The 13,463-nt window shown below is 60.9% G+C and overlaps 1 protein-coding gene across 1 annotated transcript; it reads right to left on the reverse strand.

Moving 5' to 3' along the window:
• Window positions 1-11,491: 11,491 nt before the first annotated feature.
• Window positions 11,492-13,139, reverse strand: FOXI2 (forkhead box I2; the record flags this gene model as incomplete). Its single annotated transcript, XM_079794300.1, has 2 exons — window positions 12,593-13,139; window positions 11,492-11,931 (listed from the first exon to the last, which is right to left on the reverse strand). Exons 1-2 carry the CDS (start codon window positions 13,098-13,100, stop codon window positions 11,492-11,494), a joined length of 948 nt encoding a protein of 315 aa, XP_079650426.1. The 5' UTR covers window positions 13,101-13,139.
• Window positions 13,140-13,463: the final 324 nt, after the last annotated feature.

Below are 13,463 nucleotides of genomic sequence, written 5' to 3' on the forward strand. Positions count from 1 at the left end.
AGGGGGGGAGAGAGAGAGAAACATTGATTGGTTGCCTCCCACGTGCTCTCAGGGCAGCAACAACTGTGATCCCATCTCATTCCCTGTGGCTGGGTCCCTCCCCCTGCCCCCGTCCACTTCTGGGTCTGGTCCCCCAAATCTCTGGGCAGGAATGCCACGGGCGTTTCTGGAAGGAAAGACCACCTTTCTCGCTTGTTAACAAGCTGGTGGTCTGAGCACCACCTCTGGCAGCGGAGGTCCTGACCTCACCCACCGCGTGACCTTGGGAGGCCCCTGAGTTTCAGCCACTGTATTGACAGTCAACAGCGTGGAGAGCGGCCCAGCTGTTGAGAATGTCAGCGGAGGCAGGTGTCTGGATGTTATTCTGACCAGCATCAAACATCCTGTTTACTGTAAATCACGCGGGTGGCTCCGTATCTCCTGAGCATATTCGGGAAGGAAACCGGTTCTGTCCGATGACCAGAATCAGGTCGCAGGGAAGCAATGTGTGGGCCAAGCCCGTCTTAGTCCCCGGGGCGCTCTCGGCGTAGGCTGGGAGGAGACGGGGGGCGACAGAAACCCCAGCTCCAGTGTCATCGAGGGACATGCCAGCCAGTGCACAGCCCGGCCTGCAGGCTGCAGAGAAATGAAACCACGCTGACCGCCTCTCTGTCATACCCGTCCCCCACGCTCAGCGAGGGGGTGGCTGAGGAACACCGTCTTGTTAGCTCCCTGGAAATGAGACAGCATATTGGTGTTTACCAAGCTGCAGCCTGTGTCAGAAACCCCACTGCCGTTCCCGTGGCAACCAGATGCTCTGGCCCCTCTCTGCAGCAGCACCGCGGCTTTGCCTGAGCCGTTTCCCAACGTGTCTGGAGGGCTATTATCCAGCGGACATGGCGCTCCGAGGCTGCTCTTACAGAACAATCAGCCACGGAACTCAGAAAACCCAGGAACGCTCAAACTTGGGGATTTTGCAAAAACAAAACAAAACAAAAAAACCGTCAGTCAGCAGCTCACGGGAAGGCTAGCGGAGCAGGTCAGGGCATTCTCCACTGAAGAGGCATGAATTTGGTCCAAGAAAACAAGGCGCCGTCGGTCATGCATCTTAGATGAAGTCACCCTTAAGGAAAAGCCAGCACCCAACAACACAAGGGCCCGGAGCTCCTGCCGGAAGATGCAGCTCCTGGGGGGGGGGGGGGGGGGCAGGAGCAGCCAGAAGGAGAAAGGGGGCGTTTTCGGGGGGACGGGGCAGAGATGTGGTTCTGAGAGCTCGTTCCGAGCTGCATTGGAGGCCGTGGCCTTGAGCACGGTGTGGCCGGGGCTCCGCAGGGGCTCAGTGCTAATCCTGTGACTTTGCGAAGGCCACTTGACCTCTCTGAGCCTCCGTTTCCTTATTGGAAAAGTGTGGTTGACAATGTTAACTCCTGCGGGCTGTCTGGGTATCAAACACTGCAGCGCACGGGCGCACGTGGGTCTGACACACAGAGCGTGCGCAGCGACCGCCCGGGCTTTCTCATTTCGTTTATTGGGCATCGCCAGGCGATGTGGACACTCAGAGGCACACGTGTCAGCTCCCGCCTTGAAGGAGCGGAGGGCTCATCGGCAGGGTTAGGGGGATAGGGGTTCACCAATGGCCTTGCAGGGTGACCAGGCCGAGAGCAGAGGATCAGACACGTGGCTAGCCTGCCGGAGGGGTTGGGTGAATTGCCAGACGCAGCAGCCCAAACACCATGCCTTACAAGAAGCACCGGAGTTTGGCAGGTGGAGGTGTAGCGGGAAGGCACTCCTGGCTGGGCTGGCACCGGGGCAGAGGGACTGCTTGGTGCACGGAGATGCCTGGCGTCCTTGGATGAGGCTGCCGCGTCGGGCAGTCACCCAACGCCCTTCAGCACCCATGCCCCGTGGACAGCTCCCTGGTCACTGGGTGTGTTTGAGGGGATTTAATTCGGTTGAGAGATAATTCACATACCGTTCAATCCACCCATTTAAAGGACGCAGCGCGGTGGTTTGTGGGTTGCGTGGGTGCGTCTGCCTCCGGCACCATCTCCCTGCTTCGCTGCGACTTGAGGGAACGGCAGGGTTTGCCGTTCCTGTTTAGCTGGCCGCGGAGGTCATAAACTTCCGTGTTTCCGGGGAAGCTGCCAGCTCCTCCAGAGGGGCAGCCTTCTCAGCAACCTCAAGTGTGGTTTTGGCCTTTGGGCAAAGCCCCCAAGAAGAACAATTTCCTGAGGCTGCCCTTTTATTCTTTCCCCCTGAAAAACAAACCGTCCCAGCTTCTCTGCAAAATCAGTTTTGAGTAAATAGAACAAAAGTAACAAAAATAACAATAAAAATCCAAAAAACAGTTGTTCTAGAATCTAGACCAACAAAAGCCTGTCTGTCCCAAGCCCCCAGCCTTCGGAAGGCCACATCCAGGGATTCCTGAAGACACAGGGCAATCTGCGGACACCCTCACACAGCCTGGGCCCAGAGGGTGGAGGGGGTGGCCTCCTGGGCTTGTAGGCAGGGGGCATCTTAACCAGAGCCCTCCCTCCCCTGGGGGAGGGTGTGGAGGCCACGGCAGGTGTGTGGCATCCTTGGACGCCATTCCCAGTAGGAAGGCTCTGCTCAGCTCCTGGGAGATGCAATTCCATCAGGTCCCTGTAGGGGGCGCACGACCTCCCTGCTCCTTCCCCCGCGTCACAGCTCTGCCTGTAAGGGAGGCCCATAGGTGCTGTCATTCACAGATGCTTCTTACATGCTCAATGATTTATTCCATCAACCAGGTGGCGTTTTTCACAGATGAAGGACACTCACAGATCATACTGCCCGGCAGTCCTGGTTTCATAATAAGACCCAGGGACATCAACGTTGGCTTTAGTCACACAGCGAGTGGATGGCGGAGCTGAGCTAGACCCCAATCCCCAGACCCCCTTGCTTAACCAAGACAGATGGTCTCTATGTTGTATTTTAAAATAGATTTTTATCGATTTCATAGAGGAAGGGAGAGGGAGAGAGAGGTAGAAACATCAGTGATGAGAGAGAAACATTGGTCAGCTGCCTCCTGCACGCACCCTACTGGAGATTGAGCCTAAAACCCAGGCATGTGCCCTGACTGGGATTCGAACCGTGACCTCCTGGTTCCTAGGTCGATGCTCAACCACTGAGCCACGCCGGCCAGGCCAGCCATTTTTATTCCAGCTGGACACACGCCTTGTTGTCTGTGTCCACTTTTCCTCCTGTTCTGACATTTTCTCAAGCCAGGAGGGGGAGGGGGAGAGTTCTCTGACCTCCTGTCACCTTTGCACATGACGGCTCTGGCCTGGAGCTTTAAGGAAGAGCAGAGTCCGCCACCCAGTGCCGAAACGCTCTCAGGCGGGCGGGGGTCCCACATCCCCGGCTTGGAGACAGTGGGCAGCTCTCCCGGGACAGCCAGGGACCGCTCCAGCTTGTCCCCGGGTGCCCGCACGCAGCCGAGCCAGGGAAGAAAGCCAACAGCTGACTTTGAGAAAGGAAAGCTCGAGTCCTTCAAAGGCAAGCGGACACCCCACGTTTGGCACCGGTGCCTGCTGGCATCGGGTTTCAGAGGAAAAGCGTCAGTAAATACGGTTTCCTTTGGAGGTAAATACTGGGCTGGAGGCTGCGGAGCCGCGCTAGCCTGCTGTCTGCTCGGTCGTATGCAAATGGCTGGTCCACGTGCAAGCCACGGGCTCTGTCTGAGGGATCCCTCCTGGCCAGCACCGCTGGGCTGAGCAACCCCAGCGGGTGTGTGTGTGTGTGTGTGTGTGTGTGTGTGTGTGTGTGAATGTGTGTGTGAATGTGTGTGTGTGTGAGTGTGTGTGTGGTTCGGAGGTCAGAGGGGGAGGAGAATTCAAAAGCTACGTTTTCCTGGGAGATGAGGAGGCCCTTCTTCCCCCGCGTCTCTCCTTTCTTCCTCCCACATCCCTTCCTCCAGGACCCTGCACGGTGCCTCCAGGCCGGCCCTGGAACAATGACGTCGCCATCTTCCCTTTGCCAGCACAAGTCAGGGTCCAAGCCTGAGCAGGCCCCCCTCCACAGGGCGGGAGGTTCCAGGACAGCGGGACCGAACCGCTAGACACCACGCGCACGCGCAGATCTGACCCCGTGCTAGACACTCAACGAGCATCTGAGGAGCGAAGGGAGGGAGGGTCGAACCCAGAACCCATCGTCCTGCTCCTGGCGGTGCGATGGCGGTGGGAGCTGGCCCTTTCCTCGGACTCGGCTTCACAGAGGGGGTGCAGCTGAGCTGGGGTGTGGGTGGAGCGTGTCCTCGTCGCCTGCCCCTGCTCCCCCACACCGCCCCCTCACCCCCCCAGTCTACCAGAACTTCATTTCTATCTTTGGCTACTTTTCCCGGGAATCATGCTGAGGATGAGCTGAGGGTCTGCTCGCTCGAGGACAGCGGTCGCCAACCAGTGGTCCGCAGATCCCTGGTGGTCCGCGAGGTTCGAAGGGTTGGTGACCGCTGCTCTAGGAGACCCATCCGAGGCTTTCCTTTTCTCTGACATGAAAGCAGTCAGGAGGCGGCCACCCAACCCTCAGGGCCTCCCCGGGGGAGAGGAAAGGGCCAGGGCCAGGGTCAGGGTCCTGGTGCGGCCTGTCCGAGGCTAACTGGTCGGGTGGGGACCCGTCACACAGACCGTGGGCCCCAGCTTCACACGAAGATCGTGATGAAGAGAGTCCTGCCACCTCGGGGTTGCTGTGGGGATCCGAGGGCCATTGGTGTGTAACAGACAAACGGGCTCTGTGATTGCGGGAAGATTCAAGCCACACACTGCGGTTCGAATGCCAGCCCTGCCCTTGGTGGTGGCGTCATTTTGGCAAGAGACTCAGCCTTCGCGGTGCCTGTTTGCTGGTCTACAAAGAAAAGACAGCAGCCTGGCCGGCGTGGCTCAGGGGTTGAGCATCGACCTGTGAACCAGGAGGCCACGCCCGGGTTGCGGGCTCGATCCCCAGTGGGGGGCGTGCAGGAGGCAGCCAATCAATGGCTCTCTCTCATCATCGATGTTTCTATCTCTCTCCCTCTCTTGTTCTCTTTGAAATCAATAAAATATATAAAGCCGAAACCGGTTTGGCTCAGTGGATAGAGCGTCAGCCTGCGGACTGAAGGGTCCCAGGTTCGATTCCGGTCAAGGGCACGTACCTTGGTTGCGGGCACATCCCCAGTAGGAGGTGTGCAGGAGGCAGCTGATCGATGTTTCTCTCTCATCGATGTTTCTAAGTCTCTATCCCTCTCCCTTCCTCTCTGTAAAAAAATCAATAAAATATATTAAAAAAAATAAAATATATAAATAAATAATAAAAATAAAAAAGAGAAGACAGCAGTAGGTCCCACTCTACAGGGTGGGTGGGGGTGTGTTCTAGGCATTAATTTTTTTAAACTTTAGGTTGAAGCCTGGCACATCGTATTGTGCTATCATTATTCCAAACAAGCTTTTAGAAACGGCCTGGCACGGACGCATCAGTAATTCACGTGTATTGTGCCCCGACCCAGTGCTGGGCATTTTCCGGGCACCTGGGTGTTGCCCCTCACTCAGTCCTCGCAGAGACCGTGGGAGAGGGCGTGTCCTTCGCTGTGGGGCGGGGGGGCAGGAGGGAGCCTGGGAGCTGGAGCTTTACACGATTTCCCCGACGTCCCCTGATGGTAGAATCGAGCCCGTGTGCGCAGTCGCTGCCCACATTCCTCCCGTGCACTGCAGACAGTTCCAACAGCAAGGGGCACGGCCACATCCTCGTCACCCCCCTCCCTGGCCAGCCCCTCTTGGCACCATGAGCGTCCACCCCTCTGCTGGGCTGCCCTGGGCACCACGTCTCAACGGCTCAGCCTCCCAGCCTCATGGCCTGCCACCCGTGCGGGCACCGTGCCACGCCGAGCTGTCGCTTCCCTGAAACACGCCCACCGCTTTCTTACTTCCCAGCCTGGGGGCCCTGCTGCCCGGGCGCCTTTATGTGCTCGTGCTGGTTTTCATCGAAACAAAATGATGGTCACGATGAAGCAGGCCAATGGCTCGGGAAACAATCTCAGGGACAGAAATGCCTTCTGTTGGCTAGCGGCTGTGCCCCGAGGGCCCCCTGCGGGAGGACACGGACCAGGAGGCAGACCGCGTGTGCTCCGTGGGCTGGCGCGGAACGCTGTGTATCCGATAAGCGGGGATGCCCCTTGTGCTTCGCCGCTAATTACAGAAGCTTTTCTGTCTCCGTGACATTCAGGGCCCGAAAGAGACGCTCCCTGAACGCCGAACGGGTCACGGAGCCTGCTGCCATTTCTCCAGGGCGTGCGTGAACGCCAAAGCCCGCAAAGCGGGTGTCAGAGAAACAGCGTGAACTCACACAAACGTTTATGACGGGTGCGCGGTGGTGGCTCCTAACGACGCCCCTGATCGGTCAATTAAACGGGAGGGAAACACACCAGGCCTGGCTCTCCCCGCACCCCCCCACTCCTGTTCCTCTAACGTGTGGCCGCCCCTGGGAACTCACCGGAGAGAGGTGCCCGCCCCCCCCCCCCCGCCCCCCCTCCCCTCGGCTACCTCCATCTGAAACGCCTCTGGCGGATTTGGATGCGAACATGTCAGAAGGATGTCTTTCTTCACCCCCAAATGCTCTAGACTTCTGTCCGGGACACCTGTCACTCGGGATCTGAAGTTTAGTCTGTGCTACTCGGCTCATGCGGACGACAGAGCCCTCCCCCCGGACGGCAGCCTCCAGCGGCCGCCCACACAGTCATTCGCTAGGCCGGTGTTTGTGAAGCGCCTACTATGCGCCAGGCGGTTTCTCCACCGAGGCCGGCTGGCTCTTTGTGAAAAGGCCATCCGAAGCGTGGCAGCCACACCCGGTCTCCGTCACACATTCTTCTTTGCCTGTTTGCTGTCTCTGTTTCCAACCTTCTGGACATTAAAAGCCGTTCTTAGCTCGGGGGGTGGGCACAAAAATCCAAAACGGCCCCGCCCTCAAGGTGATGGGTGGAGAGTGGGCTTAGTGGTCGAACGAGGAGCTCAGGGGGCGTGAGGACGGAGGACAGGCCACCCAGAGGCCCCTGGAGGGGGTGCCTGCCTTTGGGGTGGCAGGGGTTGTGAGGATGACCGCAGCCCACACACTGGGCGGAGGATTCAGGCAGAAAACGCTGTATGTGCGACTCGGTGAGGCAGGAGACAGAAGCAGAAAGGCCGGACAGCTGCCCCGAGGGCCCGGCAGGTGTGAGGGCTGCCCCGAGGGCCCGGCAGGTGTGAGCGCTGCCCCGAGGGTCTGGCAGGTGTGAGCGTGGCCAAGGAGAGATGGGGCTTCGGAGCCCGCAGGCTGGGGCAGCGACCTGGGCTTCAAAGGGGGAAGGGCTACTAAAAGGCTAAGTCAGGGATCCCAGAGTCATCAGCCGGGGGCTGCAGAGGTGGGTGGGCGAGGGAACACCAGGCAGGGGGGCAGGTGGGTGAGGGAGCACCAGGCAGGGGGGCAGGTGGGTGAGGGAGCACCAGGCAGGGGGGCAGGCGGGTGAGGGAGCACCAGGCAGGAGGGCAGGCGGGTGAGGGAGCACCGAGCAGGGGGGCAGGTGGGCAGGTGCTGCCCGAGGAGGAAACGGTGAGGCAGGAGAGAGCAGGGGCTTGGACTTCTCCAGGGACCTGGAAGCTCACCAGCCCCTTCGAGGTAAATTGGAGTCAGACACAAACTCAGTGCTGCTTCCCACCCACCTCACACTCAGGAAGGAGAGGAGGAGGAGGAGGGGGAGGAGGAGGAGGAGGAGGAGGAGGAGGAGGAGGAGGAGGGGGAGGAGGAGGGGGAGGAAGAGGAGGAGGAGGGGGAGGAGGAGGAGGAGGGGGAGGAGGAGGAGGAGAGGAGGAGGAGGAGGAGGGGGGGGAGGAGGAGGGGGAGGAAGAGGAGGAGGGGGAGGAGGAGGAGGAGGAGGGGGAGGAGGAGGAGGAGGAGGAGGGGGAGGAGGAGGGGGAGGAAGAGGAGGAGGAGGGGGAGGAGGAGGAGGAGGAGGAGAAGGAGGAGGAGAGGGACATTTGCTACCTTCCTGGGAAAGCAAGGACCCCAGAGAGACTCCTGTTATGACCTGTTCCTACAAGTGGGTGAAACGGGACCTTGTCATTTCACCCCGGAACCCCGATAGCCGGGCCTGGCTCATTTCCGTGGTGAAGATGAAATGCTCCTATTGGTCAGCCCCAGGGAGGCTGAATCAGCAAGCCCACGGCCGCCCTCCTTCCGCTGCGGAGAGAAGGAAGGAGACGGGGCAGCGGCTTGTCTGAGCAGGAAAGTGGGGTTAGAGGCAGAGAAAAGCCACCGGAGCGGAGACCCTCGCCCACGCTGGTCCCGCCCCAGCACACGGCCTCCCCATTGGTCCGGTGGCCTGGGGACACGTGACCACCCTCAGGACAAGCAAAAGCGTCAGGAAGATTGGCGCGCGCCAGCCTCCTGGACAGCGCTATCCTAAACGTTTCCTATAAATTCAGGGAAAAAGAGATGTTTGTAGCCATCGGCTTTTTATTGCCGCTGTTTATCGGCCTATCTGCACGCGAAAACTGAGGCTGTTCTTCAGAGAGTGACATGCGGAGAAATCGGTTTTGAAAATATTTTCATTTTTATTACATTTCTCCCTCCCCATTTCCAGAGAACAGTAAAACTCGATGACACGCGTAATCTGATCAGCTTCTTCCCTGCAAACCTGCAGGAGCTTGAGGTTCAACATGGAGGTGGTTTTCAGGAAAGCGTCCGGAGCCGCAGGGCGCACGCCGGGAAGGGGTTTCGCCCGTCGAGTGTCGCCTGCGGAAGCGGGTGGCACCCTCAGCTGCTGGCGGTCAAGGCTGACGTTGGCCCAAACTGGGCCACTCAAAGCCCCCCGCGGCCCAGCGGGGATGTATCACCTGCAAAGGGAACGGAGCCGCATTGACCCGGGGTCTGACTGTCCTAGGCTCCTCGTTCACCTACAATTAGTGTCGGCGTCTAGGGCGTGGGCTGGTGACAGGCCTGCTGGGGGAAGCACCTAAGTGGGCGATCTTTCCCCATCCATCAAGCTGTTTTGACTTGACTTCAGCTTTTTTCGATGTCAGGTAAATGGGGATAAGGATACTGGCTTCACTGGGTGGTTGCGAGGGCTTAACGAGATCACGTCCATGAACACGTTAAGCACCAAGTCAGTCATCGGTGACTGACACTCTACTTTCGGTCTGGACCTGTCAGTCACTGGTGCCGCCGGCTTATCGGTGAAATTGGATATTGCGGGCTAAACGGAGAGGAAGACAAACAGGCCTGGCACTTAACGTGTTAAACGTCCGACAGACTCTGTCGCCTTGATGCTCAGTGGGTGTCTGACGGATGAGCGTGTGGTTCCTGGCGACAGGGGATGTCTCAGTGACACATCAGCTCGATTTGCTCTGTATTAAAGCGGGGGTACAATACGTTGTGTGTGCGCACGTGACATTCCAACTTAATATACGATATACTGACCCCTCATGAACGGAGTAAAACCCCAAATAGTTCGCATTCTTTGTGTGCAGCCGCTGATCTTCAAGCCCAGTTATTGCAGGTGCCAAGCCATTCGCCTTGAATACTGTGGTTTAGCAAGTGTTATACTAGACAAGAGAGGAAGAGTTCCCTCCCCCCTTCTCTCCCCGCCCCCCCCCCCGCCCCTAAGGACTCTGGGAGGGCAGCTGGGCTCACACCCGCCATCTCCCCACCCCCTCCCGGCAAATCTCCTAAGACAGTGGTCGGCAAACTTAGTCAGCAGAGCCAAATATCAACAGTGATTGACAATATCAATGATTGACATTTCTTTTGAGAGCCAAATTTTTTAAACTTAAACTTCTAACGCCACTTCTTCAAAATAGACTCGCCCAGGCCGTGGTATTTTGTGGAAGAGCCACACTCCAGGGGCCAAAGAGCCGCATGTGGCTCGAGAACCGCCATTTGCCGACCACGGGCCTAAGAGGACAGGCTTTGTGTTAAGGTTCCCGAATGCGGCCGTGGGGCAGGGGCAGTTGGACCGGCTCCGGCCCCGGGCAGGGTGGGCTCCTGGCCGACATCACAGCGAAGTCATACAGCGGAGAAGCCGAACACGTCCCGGTTGATGAGCAGGAGGCGGGACACCCAGCGGGGGACTGAAAGGCCCGGCGTGGTGGCTGAGTGTGTGCAAACGCGATGGCTTTGGATTGGACCGCAGAGCCTTCGTTTGGGAGCCGGAGAGTCACCGTGCAGGCGGACTGCGCCCCTCCCCGTCGGGTCCCCGGACGGGCACAGGCCATCCCTGCGGGCCTGCACCAACCCAGGACACAGCTGGCACCGGGAAGGGTAGTGAATGCAGCACGTTTATTAGGACACGTGTGGCCCAGCTCCGGTGGCATCTGTGGTGCTTGCTCACTCCTCTCCATCCGGAGTCCAGTCCTGACTGCAAAAGGGATGTTCTCCCAGCCTCACCCGCAATCACGAGCCTTTGCCTCTCAGGGAAGGCGCGGCTGTCCCTGCTGCCCTTCTCCCCTCCACCTCCGGCCGCTCCGCCATTGGGAAGCCCCCTAATCATTAGGAAGCCCCCCTAATCATTAGGAAGCCCCCCTAATCATTAGGAAGCCCCCCTAATCATTAGGAAGCCCCTGATCATTAGGAAGCCCCCCTAATCATTAGGAAGCCCCCCTAATCATTAGGAAGCCCCCTGATCATTAGGAAGCCCCCCTAATCATTAGGAAGCCCCCTGATCATTAGGAAGCCCCCCTAATCATTAGGAAGCCCCCCTAATCATTAGGAAGCCCCCTAATCATTAGGAAGCCCCCTAATCATTGGGAAGCCCCCCTAATCATTAGGAAGCCCCCTAATCATTGGGAAGCCCCCCTAATCATTAGGAAGCCCCCTAATCATTAGGAAGCCCCCTAATCATTAGGAAGCCCCCCTAATCATTAGGAAGCCCCCTAATCATTGGGAAGCCCCCCTAATCATTAGGAAGCCCCCCTAATCATTAGGAAGCCCCCTAATCATTAGGAAGCCCCCTAATCATTAGGAAGCCCCCCTAATCATTAGGAAGCCCCCTAATCATTAGGAAGCCCCCCTAATCATTAGGAAGCCCCCCTAATCATTAGGAAGCCCCCCTAATCATTAGGAAGCCCCCTAATCATTAGGAAGCCTCCCTAATCATTAGGAAGCCCCCTAATCATTAGGAAGCCCCCCTAATCATTAGGAAGCCCCCTAATCATTAGGAAACCCCCTTAATCATTAGGAAGCCCCCCTAATCATTAGGAAGCCCCTCTTACACATCCCCAGTGCTCCCTCCAAAGAGTGGGGGCTGAGCCCCAGCCTGCCCCCCCCTTTAAGGCAAGCATGGGGCCAGGTCAGAGAACTGCAAAGGCCGCAGGAGGGGGCTCACCTGCCCCCTCTGAGTGTCAGGGGTGAGGGGCCTGCGACCAGCCAGGGCGCCCAGCAGGCGGGCGCTGCACAGCTCAGTCCCTCGGGCCCTGACCTCGGGGTTGTCACGAGTCGGGAATGGACACTTCCGCTCAGCGCCTCTGCACAGCACATGGGGCCGGTCCAGGCTCCTTCAGACTTCCGTCCCTTCCCGGCTGTAGACCAAGTGACTGGCCCTGAAGCGGGCGGCCGAGGCCTGGGGGCCCGTGGGGAGGCCTGGCGAGGGGCCCGGGGGCCGGGGGCCGTCAGCAGCCGCCGCCGCGGGTCTCCCGAAAGAAAGGTCGCCCGCCAAGCCCCCGGGGAAGGCGCCCAGGCCGCCAGCCAGGGCGCCCATGGCCGAGGCGAAGCTGGAGAAGCAGGCGGCCGCCTCGGAAGCCGATGGGGACGCGGGGGCCTGCGGGTCCGGGGACCCCGCGCCCAGGGCGTCCAGCACCGGCGCCCCCGCCACTCGCGGACCCCGGGCTCCCGGGAGCGCCGCGCCCGCCTCCCCGCGCCTCCTCCGCTTCCGTCGGAAGTTCCCGTGGTCGAACATCTTCTCGCAGTTGGGGTCCAGGGTCCAGTAGTTGCCTTTGCCTGTGGAGGGGGCGCCCGGCTCAGACAACCTGGGGTTTGGGGGCCGCGGCGGGAGCGTGAGGAATGGAGGCGGCTTTGGAAGATTCCCGGCCCCACCGACAGCCCTCCTCCCTCCCCCTCCCCCTCCCCCAGCCCCGGGGAGGCGCTTTGTGCGGGAAGGACGGGCCCCACAGCCGGGCTGGGGAGAGTTGGACGGGCAGGAAAAGAGGGGAAGGGCGACCCCCAGGAAATACCGAGGCCCCCTAAGTCCCAGGGCAGAGAGAAAGCGCACGGGCCCTGGAGAGGGGCTGAGCGCGCCTGGCCCATAGGCAGGTCCCAGTGAGTCCCCAAGCGGCGCCTCCTCTGCCTACAAGCCCCTGGGGTCGGCATTGTCTCCCCCGTTTACAGAAGGGACCCCGAGGCCCAGAGAAGGGACCAGAAGGGTTCCCGGCCGGCTAGCGGCGCGCACGAGAGCGCGCGGGGGTTTCCAGAGGCACGGAGATCAGGACCTGGGTCAGGCCTGCGGTCTGCCAGCCGCCGGCACGCCTCTCCCCGCTCCTCCCCGCCCGGCCTCAGGATCCCCGCAGCACAGCGAGGACTGCGCCCCCCCCGCCCTCCGTCCAGGGCCGGGAGCCCGGCTGAGGGAACCCCCGGCGCCCGACGGGCGGCCCGCGCCGCGTACCTGGGTCGCCCTCGTCGCGGGGCACCTTCCTGAAGCAGTCGTTGAGCGAGAGGTTGTGGCGGATGGAGTTCTGCCAGCCCGCCTGGCTGCGCCGGTAGAAGGGGAAGTTGCCGGCCACGAACTGGTAGATCTGGCTGAGCGTCAGCCTGCGCAGCGGCGCGCTCTGGATGGCCATGGCGATGAGCGCCGAGTAGGAGTAGGGCGGCCGCACCAGCCTCAGCAGCTCCTGCTGCCCCGGGAGGCCCAGCCAGGCCAGGTCTGCGCCCGCCAGGCCGCCGGGGGCGCCCAGGAGCGGGCCCGGGGCGGCGTAGCTGGGGGGCGCGCAGGGCGGTGAGGGCCCCGCCGGCGCACAGGGCGCGGGGCCGAGAGCCGGCGCGTTCAGCCACAGGCGCGGGCCGGCGCCCGCTGCGCCCGGGTCCCTGCGCCCGTAGCCCGTCGGGTGCGAGGCTGCCCGGGCCTGGCTGTGCGGGGCCGGGCAGACCCCCAAGCCGTCGCAGTACGTGGCCATGTCCAGCCGCTCCCGGGCCTGGCCGGGCGGCTCTAACCCAAAGCTCGTGGGCGCCCCATTCGGCGCCGCCCTGGCCCTGGCCCTTTAAATGCCGTGGGGTCCGGGCCCAGGTGAGTGTGGGTGTGAGCCTCCTGGGGCGCCCGCATTGGAGAGGGCGGTCTCCGCCTCCGCCCAGGTCAGCTCTCCGCCCCGCCCTGGTCCCCACCTGCTCCGGGGCCGCCGCTCCAAACGCCCCACCCGGTGCCTCCTGCGCCAGAGCCAAGTCGCTCAGGACCTCTGCCGCGTGCGCCCTGGGTCCCCGGGATCCCACCTACCAGGCCTCTTCAACCCCGCGGCCCCCGTGGCCCTGGACCCTCGGGCAAG

Source organism: Cnephaeus nilssonii (genome assembly GCF_951640355.1).
Source record: "Cnephaeus nilssonii genome assembly, chromosome: 16".
In the NCBI taxonomy this organism is placed as follows: domain Eukaryota; kingdom Metazoa; phylum Chordata; class Mammalia; order Chiroptera; family Vespertilionidae; genus Cnephaeus; species Cnephaeus nilssonii.